Below are 11,978 nucleotides of genomic sequence, written 5' to 3' on the forward strand. Positions count from 1 at the left end.
AGAGTGCGAGATTTGAATCAACCTTTACTCATCAAATGCAATACTCAACGTGTGTGTGTGAACTCATGCCAATATATCAAGCTTATGATTAGTTTATCCCAGACCCATAGTGGTCAAATTTTATCATTACGTCACTCGAGAAATATACAATCCCCAAATGTATTCTTTTCACACAATTTCCCCAGGGTGTATTCTAAGGTTAGGAGTTTAAACAATTCTAATCCTTATCCTCTCTTAGTTTGGATAGATTTTACCATTACAAGTTCACATATCAACAAGTAGAGACTCTCCTTATTTTGATTGCTTCAACCTTTAGGATTAAACTAAGCTACTTGCCTCGCATTGAGGTTATAATTCTATCAACCAAATGTCCAATGAGAGCTTTTTTTTGTGTCATCTTCTCATTTGCTTTCTATATAACTCATGTAACGAGCTTTAGACGATGACTCCCAAACCAGTTGGCTTTAGGGCACCAGATTTTAAACCCTTGCAGTCTTATTCACTCGAGTTATAAAGGCTTGATAAGATGACTTTTTATCAATTCTCCTTTTTCTTGCTTTCTATATGACCTATGTAACGAGCTTTAAACCGATGACTCCCAAATCAGTTGGTATTAGGGCATCAGATTTTAAATCCTTACAGACTTACTTGCTCGAGTCATAAAGGCTTTTTGAGAGAAGTGATAATTTTTCATCTTTTACTTTATGCCCCTTCTTTGTTTTTCTAGACATTTGACTTCTAAAACCATCCTCATTTAAAGCTTTCACCTATTTCTCACCTTCCGGGTTTAAACGATCCACACATTATAATTTCATACACGGAGCCCCCACTTATCTCCATGTTTTCCTACAATGGCTCAATCATCTCCAAACTATCTTAAAGTGATATTACGGGTTAATGTCATAAAGGGTTATTCTAGTTTTCTCCTAATTTATTCTAAAATTTCAATCAATAACTTAACACGTGACATGAGTGGCGTGCAAAAGAGTGTCAAGCAACGCATCAACAAATATTAGCAAATTAAATCCTGCACTAAATCCACAGTTTCTAGCTTATACATGTCCAATAATCACATCATAGCCGGCAAGGCTACCAAACCCACACAAGCATGCAAACGTTCATAAAGATTCACTCATCAAACATGCATCATGTAAAAACATGTCAAAATTAACGATGGATTGTGAATATGCAAAATAATTACATGCCGAATACTTGTTTGAAATTATGCTACCATCCCCCAAACTTATACAATACATTGTCCTCAATATAAAATGTAAAGTTAAAATGGCAGAATTTAAAACATGGACACAACTTGACAATAAGAGATTAACAAAACTCTCCTGATCAATTCGGTGGCTGTAGTGTGAAGTTGGGACCCGCAGCATCATCTTCAGGAGGAGGTGGGAGGCGAGATAGGACTTGTCTCAGCAACTCAGACTGCTGTGCTTGCTCGGTCTGAATGGCTTGAAGACTATTTTCCATATTTCCCAAGCGATCCCAAGTTTCGTTCACACGCTACTGTATGCCATCCATTTTCTCAACGTACATGTTGAACCTACCATTCATAGTCTCTACTTCCCTTCTTGCAGATGTGGCTTCACTCAAAGCACCTTTTGTGTAGTCTCGGGAGGAGTAGAGATCTTTCTGCACTTTTTCAACAGTGGTGGTCATCGTCTCGAACCTCTGCTGGAGATTTTGTATATCCCTGCTAGTTCCAGTGGCTGTGGCAAATATCTGTCGAAGTAGTTGCGAGTCCATCTCAACTGGTTGTGGCTGGGATTGTGGTAAGTGTAAATCTTCAGCAGCTTGTCCTTCTTCCTGCGTATTTTATCTCTGCTGCTCAAGTCTGTCTTGTTCTTTCTTCCTTACCCTAGCTCGTTCCTGAGCTTCAAATGTGGTGAGCATTATCAATGGGCTGGATTTCTCAGGCATCTTCCCTGCCTCAACTGTAACACTGGCGGCAAGACATATCCCGCTAATCAAACTAGGGAAAATCATCGAAGACCGTCTATCTCCCCAGGTTCCCAAATTTTGTATCTGGTCAAAAATAAGAGTAGCCAAATCAACTTTGCATCCCTGGACTAAATGATATATGAACCCAGTAGTCTAATCCGTGAAAGTTGTCAGATGCGATGTGGGTTCGATATTATGGCACATGAAGACCCAAAGGATGGCTATGGAGGGAGTAAGCTCAATTTGATGCCACTCTGCAGTGGGTAGGGGCAAAGCATTCTCTCCTCCCAAGAGAACCTCCGCCACTTCATTCCAATTGAATTGAGTGGGAATCTGGACCACATTGTCCAAATTAAGATTGTAGAATCATGAATGATGGCTGGGGAGAACATTATCCACTTACCTCACACCCACGTTTGGTGTAAGTGTTCAGAACCCGGTGTCTCAATTTCACTATTGAAGTTTGCATAAAATTCGCGGACTATACTTTCATAAATCGGGTGTGGCTTTTCTACAATCTTCTCCCATCCACAAATTTGTATCAGATTTGTCAACTCAAAACCACGGAAATCATCTAACCAGACCTGTCTCTCTGGTATCATGCCCCAATGGCGTATTATGTTCTCATATCGAGCTAATGTTTCTGCATCACGAAATCTTCACACACCTCCTATTACCTTTCTGGTGCGGGCTTTGTCAGAGGATGAACCAACTTTTTCTTTACCTTTTGATGTTCTCTTCGGCGGCATCCTACACAATTAAGGAACGAAGTGCATCAAGTTCTTGAAATAAGAAAACGATAAAGAATATCATTGTCATGCACAAATCCCCCAAACTTTCTTCAAAATGTGTTCAATATTCAACACATGAAAGTTAATGTAACATCAATATTGCATTAATGAGAAAAACTCAAAACTATGGCTCTATTATGCACTTTTTGAAAATTCGACCCATGATTAAGTGACCAACTTCAGCTCCAAGCATCATCGAGAAATATTAAAATTTCCCTGGACAAGGTCCGGGCATATGAAAGTACTCATTGTGGTCTAGCATATATCCAAATTTCACTACAATCGGAGGTCGTTTGGTTAGGAAAATACATGGACGAAGTTAGTGACGTGAGTTGACATGGCTTAGCAATTTATGTGGTTATGTGCACATATATGTGAGGCAAACGTTTTCCAATGAAATTCAATGAGATTTCTCATCTAGTACGCCTCACTTTGTTTTTGATTTACACTTAGGGCTAGTCCACAAATCACAATTTAATCACAATTCACCACTTACCCAATTCGAAAATGTAATGAAATCAAAGAAGAACTTTAAACTTTGCATAGAAATTCAATTTCTTACCTTGAGATCTTTGTGAAAGGAAGGTAAAAGATTTGCTCCAAAATTCTTGATAATATATGCCAATGTTGGGAATAATGTGGGGTTAGGGTGAAGATGTGCAAGAGTGTTGGTGATTGATGTTGTGTGTGAAGGTGGATTTGGAGGGAGGGAGAGGCATGTGCTCGTGTGGAGGTGTTTTGGGGAGGGTTTGGGGTGGATTTGGAAGTGATAGGTTTAAAACCCGTCACTTAGACACCATGTGGCCGCATGGTGTACTTGGTTTTCCGCCATTTACTTTTGGTTAGGGTCCATGCGACCGCATAGACCCCTTGTCCATGCGGCCGCATGGACAAAACCCAAAATTTTTTTTAATTAAAAAAACAAACTTATAATTTTAACCCCAAACACACTATGAATTTTAAAAATCCCCCTACATTGGTTTTCAAATTCAAAATTGACTCGACTCTACATATTCCAATTTTTTTTTATATCTCGAAAAATAAAACGAACGACATTGAACCACAAAATTCATTACTTCACACTCAAACACCCAAAACACTTTCTTTAACCCCGACTCATGCAACTATAAATGTGTAGTGCCTAGACTATCATGCGTGAATGATCAATGACCTAATAAAAATATGAAATGTAAACAAATTCCTAAACAAATGCAGTAAAATAAATTGAAGGATACAGTGGGTTGCCTTCCACCCAGCGCTAGTTTATAGTCGATAGCTCGACTTTCCTTTATCTTCTTCACGTTGGGTTGTTGAGTTGTACAGTGGACTTCTGCTTAGGGAAATTACAGCCCCAATAATGTTTCAGTCTTTGCCCATTGACGATGAAAGTGCATTTGGTCCCGTGACTCACTTCAATAGCCCCATATTGCATCACCTTAGTTATGGTATAGGGACCCAACCACCTTGTTCTTAGCTTTCCTGGGAAGAGTTTGAGTCTAGAATCGTACAATAACACTTTCTGGCCAACTTCAAACTCTCGACTCTGAATGTTTAAATCATGCCATCTCTTGGTGCGCTCCTTGATCAACTTTGAGTTCTCATAAGCTTCCATTCTCATCTCATCCAATTCATTAAGTTGCAGCAGTCGTTTTTCACCAGCAGCTTTGAGATCCATATTCAACTGTTTCATAGACCAATATGCTCGATGCTCCAACTCCAATGGTAGATGACACGCTTTCCCAAAAATCAGGCGGTATGGAGACATTCCTATTGGTGTCTTAAATGCTGTTCTGTAAGCCCACAGTGCATCATCAAGCTTCTTAGACCAATCTTTTCGGGATGAGTTCACTGTAACTTCCAGTATTCTCTTTAACTGCCTGTTCGAAACTTCAACTTGCCCATTGGTTTGTGGATGATATGGAGTTGCTACTTTATGTTTCACCCCATATTTGTTCAACAGCTGCTCTAATTGACGATTTAAGAAGTGTTTGCCCCCATCACTTATTATTGCTCTCGGTGTACCATATCTTGTAAATATGTACTTCTTCAAGAACTCCCACTTTCGCGTCGTTAGTAGGCAATGCAACAGCTTCTACCCACTTAGAGACATAGTCAACGACCACCAAGATATATTGATTTGAGTACGATGGGGGAAAATGTCCCATGAAATCTATTCCCCATACATCAAATATTTCAACCTCCAAGATGTAATTTAGTGGCATCTCATTTCTTCTTGAGATATTTTCGATTCGTTGACATTTATCGCATCTCTTCACATACTCGAACGTGCCTCTGAATAAAGTAGGCTAATAGAAACCCGCCTGTAGTATCTTTGCAGCAGTCTTTGAAGCTCCAAAATGCCCAGCATATGCAGAAGAGTGACAATGTTCTAGAATCTTAGGTACTTCATCTTCAGGAATACATCTTCTGATTATCTAATCTGTGCCTCTTCTGTAGAGAATGGGATCCTTCCAAAAGTAATACTTCAGCTCTGCGAAGAACTTCTTTCTTTGATGGCTAGAATACTCTGATGGCGGGATGGACTTAGCAAGGTAGTTAACGATATCAGCGTACCATGGGACTATTTCTACTCCAAAAATTTGCTCATCTGGAAAGATTTCATTGATGTCAACCGACATCTCAGGTTCATCCCGTTCCAATCTTGATAGGTGGTCGGCTACCACATTTTCACTGCCCTTCTTATCCTTGATCTCAATATCGAATTCTTGCAACAACAATATCCAACGGATCAATCTCGGCTTAGCATCCTTCTTTGTCATAAGATACTTTAGAGTGGCATGATTTGTGTAGATGATAACCTTAGACCCAACAAGATACGATCTGAACTTGTCGAATGCATAAACCACAGCTAGCAATTCCTTCTCGGTCGTAGCATAGTTGATTTGGGCGTCGTTCAAAGTTCTACTTGCATAGTAAATCACATGAAAGATTTTATTCTTTCTTTATCCCAATATCGCACGAACTGCATGATCACTCGCATCGCACATTAGCTCAAAGGGCAAATCCCAATCAGGTGACACAATCACAGGCGCTGTTGTGAGTTTTTCCTTCAAAGTATTGAACGCTATCAAACACTCCTCATCAAACTCAAAAGATACCTCTTTCATTAGCAAGTTGCACAGAGGTTTGGTGATTTTGGAGAAGTCTTTTATAAACTTCCTGTAAAACCCTGCATGCCCAAGGAAATTTTGAACTCCTTTTATGAATGTAGGTGGTGGTAATTTCTCAATAACCTGAATTTTCGCCTTATCCACCTCTATCCCCTTTGCCGATACTCTATGTCCCAAGACTATTCCCTCTTGAACCATGAAATGACATTTCTCCCAGTTCAATACTAAGTTTGTTTCACTAAGTTCGTTTCTCTGCATCTTTGCAAAACCAAATTTAAGTAATCCAAATACTCATCAAATGAAGTCCCAAAGATCGAAAAGTCATCCATAAAGATTTCAATGAATTTCTCTACCATATCTGAGAAAATTGCCATCATGCATTGCTGAAATATGGCAGGAGCGTTGCAAAGTCCAAATGACATTCTTCGGTATGCAAAGGTACCATAGGGGCATGTGAAGGTGGTCTTCTCCTGATCATCTAGTGCCACTGGTATCTGATTATAACCTGAATACCCATCCAGAAAGCAGTAGTGGGAATGACCTGTCAATCTCTCCAACATCTGATCTATAAACAGAAGAGGAAAATGATTCTTCCTTGTAGCGGTATTTAGTTTGCGGTAATCAATGCGAACTCTCCACCCTGTTATCGTCCTTGTCGGAATCAACTCATTCTTTTCATTCTGAACCACTGTAATTCTTCCTTTCTTGGACACAACTTGCACTGGACTAGTCCATTTACTATCTGATATCGGGTAGATTATTCCAGCATCCAGAAGTTTGATCACCTCAGCTCTTACTACCTCCTTCATGTTTCGGTTTAGCCTTCTTTAACTTTCAACTGTTGGTCGAAAATTCTCCTCCATGAGAATTTTATGCATACATAAGGAAGGCCTGATCCTTTTGATATCAGCTATGGTCCATCCAATTGCTTGCTTGTTATCTCGAAACACCCTAAGCAGTTTTTCTTCCTCCACTTCACTAACTATGTTTGAAATTATCACTGGAAGTGTATTGAACTCCCTCAAATATGATTATCTTAAGTGTAGGGGCAGCTACTTAAGTTCCAACTTTGGTGGCTTCAGAATAGATGTCTGTGATTTCTCTGGCCCTGTCCCAAACTCCTCAAAGTATCGTTTCCGCGTGTAAAGTGGGTTGGACTCCAAAAATCTTGCACACATTTTTATGTCCACAGAATCAGAATTTGTGGATTTAGAATGTGCAATGCAGGCTTCCAATGCATCTGATGAATTTTGCAATATAAATGACTCTTCAATCATTTTATCAATCATGTCAACCCTGAAACATCTGTCAGTCTCTATTGGCAGTTTCATGACCTTGAAGACATTGAATGAAACATGTTCTTCTCCCAATCTCAGTATCAACTGCCCATTCTGAACGTCGATCAAAGCTCTGCCTATGGCCAAGAATGGTCTGTCCAGTATCAAAGGAACATCTTTATCTTCTTCTATATCCAGAATCAGAAAGTCTGCTGGGAATATGAACTTCTCCACTTTAACCAACACGTCTTCAATTATTCCTCGTGGATGTGTCAATGATCTGTCAGCCAGCTGTAAGGTCACCGTGGTAGCTTTAGCTTCTCCCAATCCTAATTTCCTGAAAACAGACAATGGCATTAAGTTAATACTTGCACCAAGATTGCATAAAGTTTTATCAAAATAAAATTCACCAATGGTACAAGGGATAGTGAAACTCCTTGGATCTTTCAATTTTGGCGGGAGCTTTCTCTGAATCCTGGCACTGCACTCCTCTGTTAGCATAACTGTCTCGTGATCTCCTAGCTTCCTTTTGTTTGATAGGATGTCTTTCAGGAATTTTGCATAGCTAGGCATCTGAACCAGTGCTTCAGCGAATGAGATGTTAATATGGAGCTTCTTGAAGACCTCGAGAAACTTCTTGTATTGCTGTTCCAACTTTTGCTTCTTCAGCCTCTGTGGGAACGGTATGGGTGGCTCATAGGGGTTCACAGCTACAGTTTCTTTATCCCTTGAGTTTTCTTTATTTGCTCTCGGTGTTGGCTCTTTTATCTGTTTTTCTTGCTCCAAAATCTTTTCTACTTCAAGAGACACCTCTTATCTGTTTGCCACGGGATTATTCACTTGTCTCTCAGGCAATTCCACTCCACTTCTCATTGTTATAGCCTTTGCATGCTCTTTCGGATTGACTTCTGTGTTACTTGGCAGGCTGCCTGGTGCTCTTCCTATTAATGCAACTGCCATCTGTCCCATCTGAGTTTCCAAATTCTTAATGGCTGCATTCTGGTCCTGAAGATTGGCTTCTGTCTTCTTCATGAATTGGTTGTTCGTCTCTATATATTGGTTGGTCTTCCATGAATTTGCCGAACATTTCTTCCAATTGAGGCTTCTTCTCTTACTGTTGATATTGCCCTTGTGGCCTGTTCTGATTTTGGTTGTTCCAAGAAAAGTTGGGGTGCTTTTTCCAGCTTGGGTTGAAGGTCTCTCCATACACATTATTCTGCTGGCGTTGTCCCCATTGAGCAAAATTTGCTTGCTCTTTTCCTTGTGTCAAAATTGGGCATTCTGCTGTTACATGCTCAGCTCCACATTCCTCACAATTTGCCTTCTTTGCCTGCGCTGCGTTAGCTGACTGGGTAATGTTTTCCACCTTGTGAAATAAAGAATCAATCTTAGCAGATAACGCTGAATATACATCCACTTCATAAACTCCTGGTGTCTTCTTTGGTACTGCCCGTTCCATGGTCCACATTGCTGAGGTTGTAGCCATTGTCTCATATAACTTCAATGCTTCATCAATTATTTTTGTGGACAATGACCCATTAGCTGAAGAGTCGACCATGCTCTTGAAAGCTGGAAGTAGTCCTGCATAGAAATATTGGACTTGAAATCCCTTGCTAATCCCGTGGCGTGGACACTTCCTTAGTAGATTTTTGAATCTGTTCCAAGTCTCATCAAAATTTTCAGATTCACCTTGCCTGAAGATAGATATGTCGTGCTTTAGCTTTGCAATCTTGGCCGATGGGAAGAACTTAGTACAGAGCTTCTAAGCTAGGTCATTCCAGGTAGTAATGCTGGCTATCGGCTGAGAATCAAGCCATTCAATCGCCTTGTCCCGCAGAGTATGTGGAAACAGTCTTAATCTTATGGCGTCGTCAGAGATTCCTTGATATCTGAAGTGCTGGCACATCTCTAAGAAGCGCGAGACATGCGTGTGCGGGTTCTCTTCAACTCTTCCATAAAACTGATGTCCGTTCTGGAACAGTTGTATCACATTTGTCTTCAACTGAAAATTTGGCTGCCCGAACGGTGGATACACAATGCTGGACTGGTTTTGAATGATTTGAGGGGTCATGAACTCTCCAACGAGCATGTTTCCTTCGTCTTCTTCCCCTCTTTCATTGGCATGTACAACAGGATCGTGTTGTACGTTCTCCATCTGATTTCTCGCTGCTCTGTTTTCTCTCTGCCTTCTGAAACATCGTTCGATCTCTAGGTCGGTTGGGAGTAGATCTCCTTCAGCAGATCTTGGCATGCACTTCTGCAATAGAATTCAATTTAAGGATTTAAGTAACTAAAATATGCACTTATGTAATAAAACTAACTAACAATAAAATCAAATGAACTAAAATAAATTAAAAATAAAAAGTTCGAATTAGTGCTAAATTGAATAAAATTAAACGAATACTCAATCCCCGGCAACGGCGCCAAAAACTTGTTCACGAAATAATTATTTCGATTTAAAACTACCGCAAGTGTACAGTTCGTAACAAATAATAAAGTGAATTTTAAAAAGTCCGAATATCGTCCCTCAGAGATTGAGTAGTTCAATTCTATATAATCTAGCCTTAACCGAATCTAATTGAGTGAAAATATAGTCTAAATGCAAAAAAGCCCTAATTTCAATTAAGAAACCCTAATTTCTCAATTGGAAACCCTAATTTCGAAATTCCTCTAATTAAATGACTCAAACACTCAAGTAAATGAAATTAAGCAAATTTAAAAGCTAATTTATGGAAATGAATCAAACTAAAGTCACTAGGATCACGAATCCCCAATTAAAGTTATAAAAACCCTAATTTCATAAAATTAATGACTCGATGAAAATTTGCCAATTCAATATTTCTAATTATATCCAATATATTCTCTCGATATATATTAGACCTATTCATGCACACCACCAGCCTATATCTCTATGGATGATGCAAATATACAAGAATGCACGTGATTTTGTGAACAATTAAAGAATTGCATAAAGCATAGGGGTATATCTCTATCCCCTATCGGACCCTATGTTAGTTTACACCATATCGAACCTATTCCACTTGTCTCGAATGTAAGAAATAAGTTATCAACACTCACACAATCATTGACCACTAATTGCGGAAGAAAATTAATGCATGTAAATCAATCAAATTATCCAAACGAGTCTTTATATTAAATTCATGAAATATGGAATTAAAATAACAAACAACGATTCATCGATCACCTAGTAATTGAAAACCTAGCCTCGAAGATTCATAATTACAGAAAAAAACGAAATTAATAAATAGAAAGAATAGCACCCATATGAAAATTCTTGAAATCTTGAATTCTTGAATAAAACCTTGAAAATCCGCTTGAATCCTTGTGAAATCGGCTTCAAGTTCGTGTTCCTTGCCTCCAAAAGTTGTATTCTTCTTCTCCTTGGACGTTCTGCCCTATTTCTGATGAATTTTGTCTTTTATATCATGTCCTCACGGAACCGCGAAAGAGTTTCAATTAAAAACGGAAGTTCAGATTTTTTTCGAACTTAAAGCCATGCGGCCGCATGGTTCAAATTTTCAGCCAAAAAAAATCCCTGTTAGATCATGTGCGGCCGCATGGTATAGTTACATGCGGCCTCAAGGTTGTAACTTTACAACCTTGCCATTTTGGTCTCTGAACTCCGTTTTCTCTTTTCTTTCTTTCCTTTGTTCCATTATCAAATATTGACTCCTAATTGATGTTTGGGTCAATCGATTCCTTAATCATTTGCTCGGCTCATCTTTTGATTAATTGCAATTTAGTCCTTCATTTTTCACTTTTCTTCAATTCAATCCAATGTTACTTCTTTCTTCCTCCGATCGTCTTGTATCGTCCTCAATCTCATACTTGGTATATTTTCATTCTCGTTCTGCAGTTAGCTCAACTTTCCAATATTTGTACCTTTGGTCCCCGAACTATCGCTTTGTTCTGTTTTGATCATTTTTCGGCTCTTTTCTTCTGAATTCCATCTTTTCCATAGAAACACCTACAATGCATGAATTTAACGAGATTAAGTCACAATTCAACTACTTTGTCCATGTTTAAGTCATGTTTGTGAGCTAAATAAGTGTGTAAAAACACACTTATCAGTATCCTTGATTAAGTTAGGATAATTAAAAAATCCAACTCTTTTTTATTACATTGAATCGAATTCGATTATAACTAGTAAACTATATTTACAATTATTCATCGTGGGATGATACTTTTAATTCAATAAATCTATTACTTGTCAACGATCGTGTACTCTTCGTGAGTTTTTCCCAAACAACATTGATGAAGGAATTGCAAAATTGAAACTAGAAATTTCCGATGCAAGAGGGAAGCGAAAGGGTAAAAATCTACAAAGTGTTGGAAACCCTTCAAATTGATTTCAATGAGTAGTATAGTGGACAAAGTTCAAGAGTGTAAAGCAGTATGTAAATATTGTCAAACATGATTGACATGATAAAAGGGTGTCGATAATAACTACCTCAATCGTCGCTACCTGAAATATACGGCCAAACATAAGCTTGTTGGTGGAACACAAACACAATTGTAATTTGGTACTCCTTGTCCCTATATCAATTCTATAACACTTAGTACATGGATATATTCGAAGGAAAATACTAGTGAAGGAATGGTGAAGTTTGTTATCAGTGCTGAATGGTCGCTACGCATAGTGGATAACAAACATTTCACATAGTTTGTGAAAGAATATTTTCAACTAATGTACCAAGGTACTTTGGATTAAGTAGAAACACTTTACGTTCCAATTACATAGATTATTTCATTGAATACAAAAAACAAATGATTCATGATTTACATAGATTATTTCATTGAATATA

General features: G+C 38.6%; 1 protein-coding gene across 1 annotated transcript; it reads right to left on the reverse strand.

The window, feature by feature from the left end:
• Window positions 1–4,041: 4,041 nt before the first annotated feature.
• On the reverse strand, window positions 4,042–4,509 carry LOC111400667. The gene is made up of 2 exons (XM_023028061.1): window positions 4,401–4,509; window positions 4,042–4,349 (listed from the first exon to the last, which is right to left on the reverse strand). The coding sequence occupies exons 1-2, from the start codon at window positions 4,507–4,509 to the stop codon at window positions 4,042–4,044; spliced, it is 417 nt and encodes a 138-aa protein (XP_022883829.1).
• Window positions 4,510–11,978: the final 7,469 nt, after the last annotated feature.

Source organism: Olea europaea, chromosome 10 (assembly GCF_002742605.1).
Source record: "Olea europaea var. sylvestris chromosome 10, O_europaea_v1, whole genome shotgun sequence".
Taxonomy (NCBI): Eukaryota; Viridiplantae; Streptophyta; class Magnoliopsida; order Lamiales; family Oleaceae; genus Olea; species Olea europaea.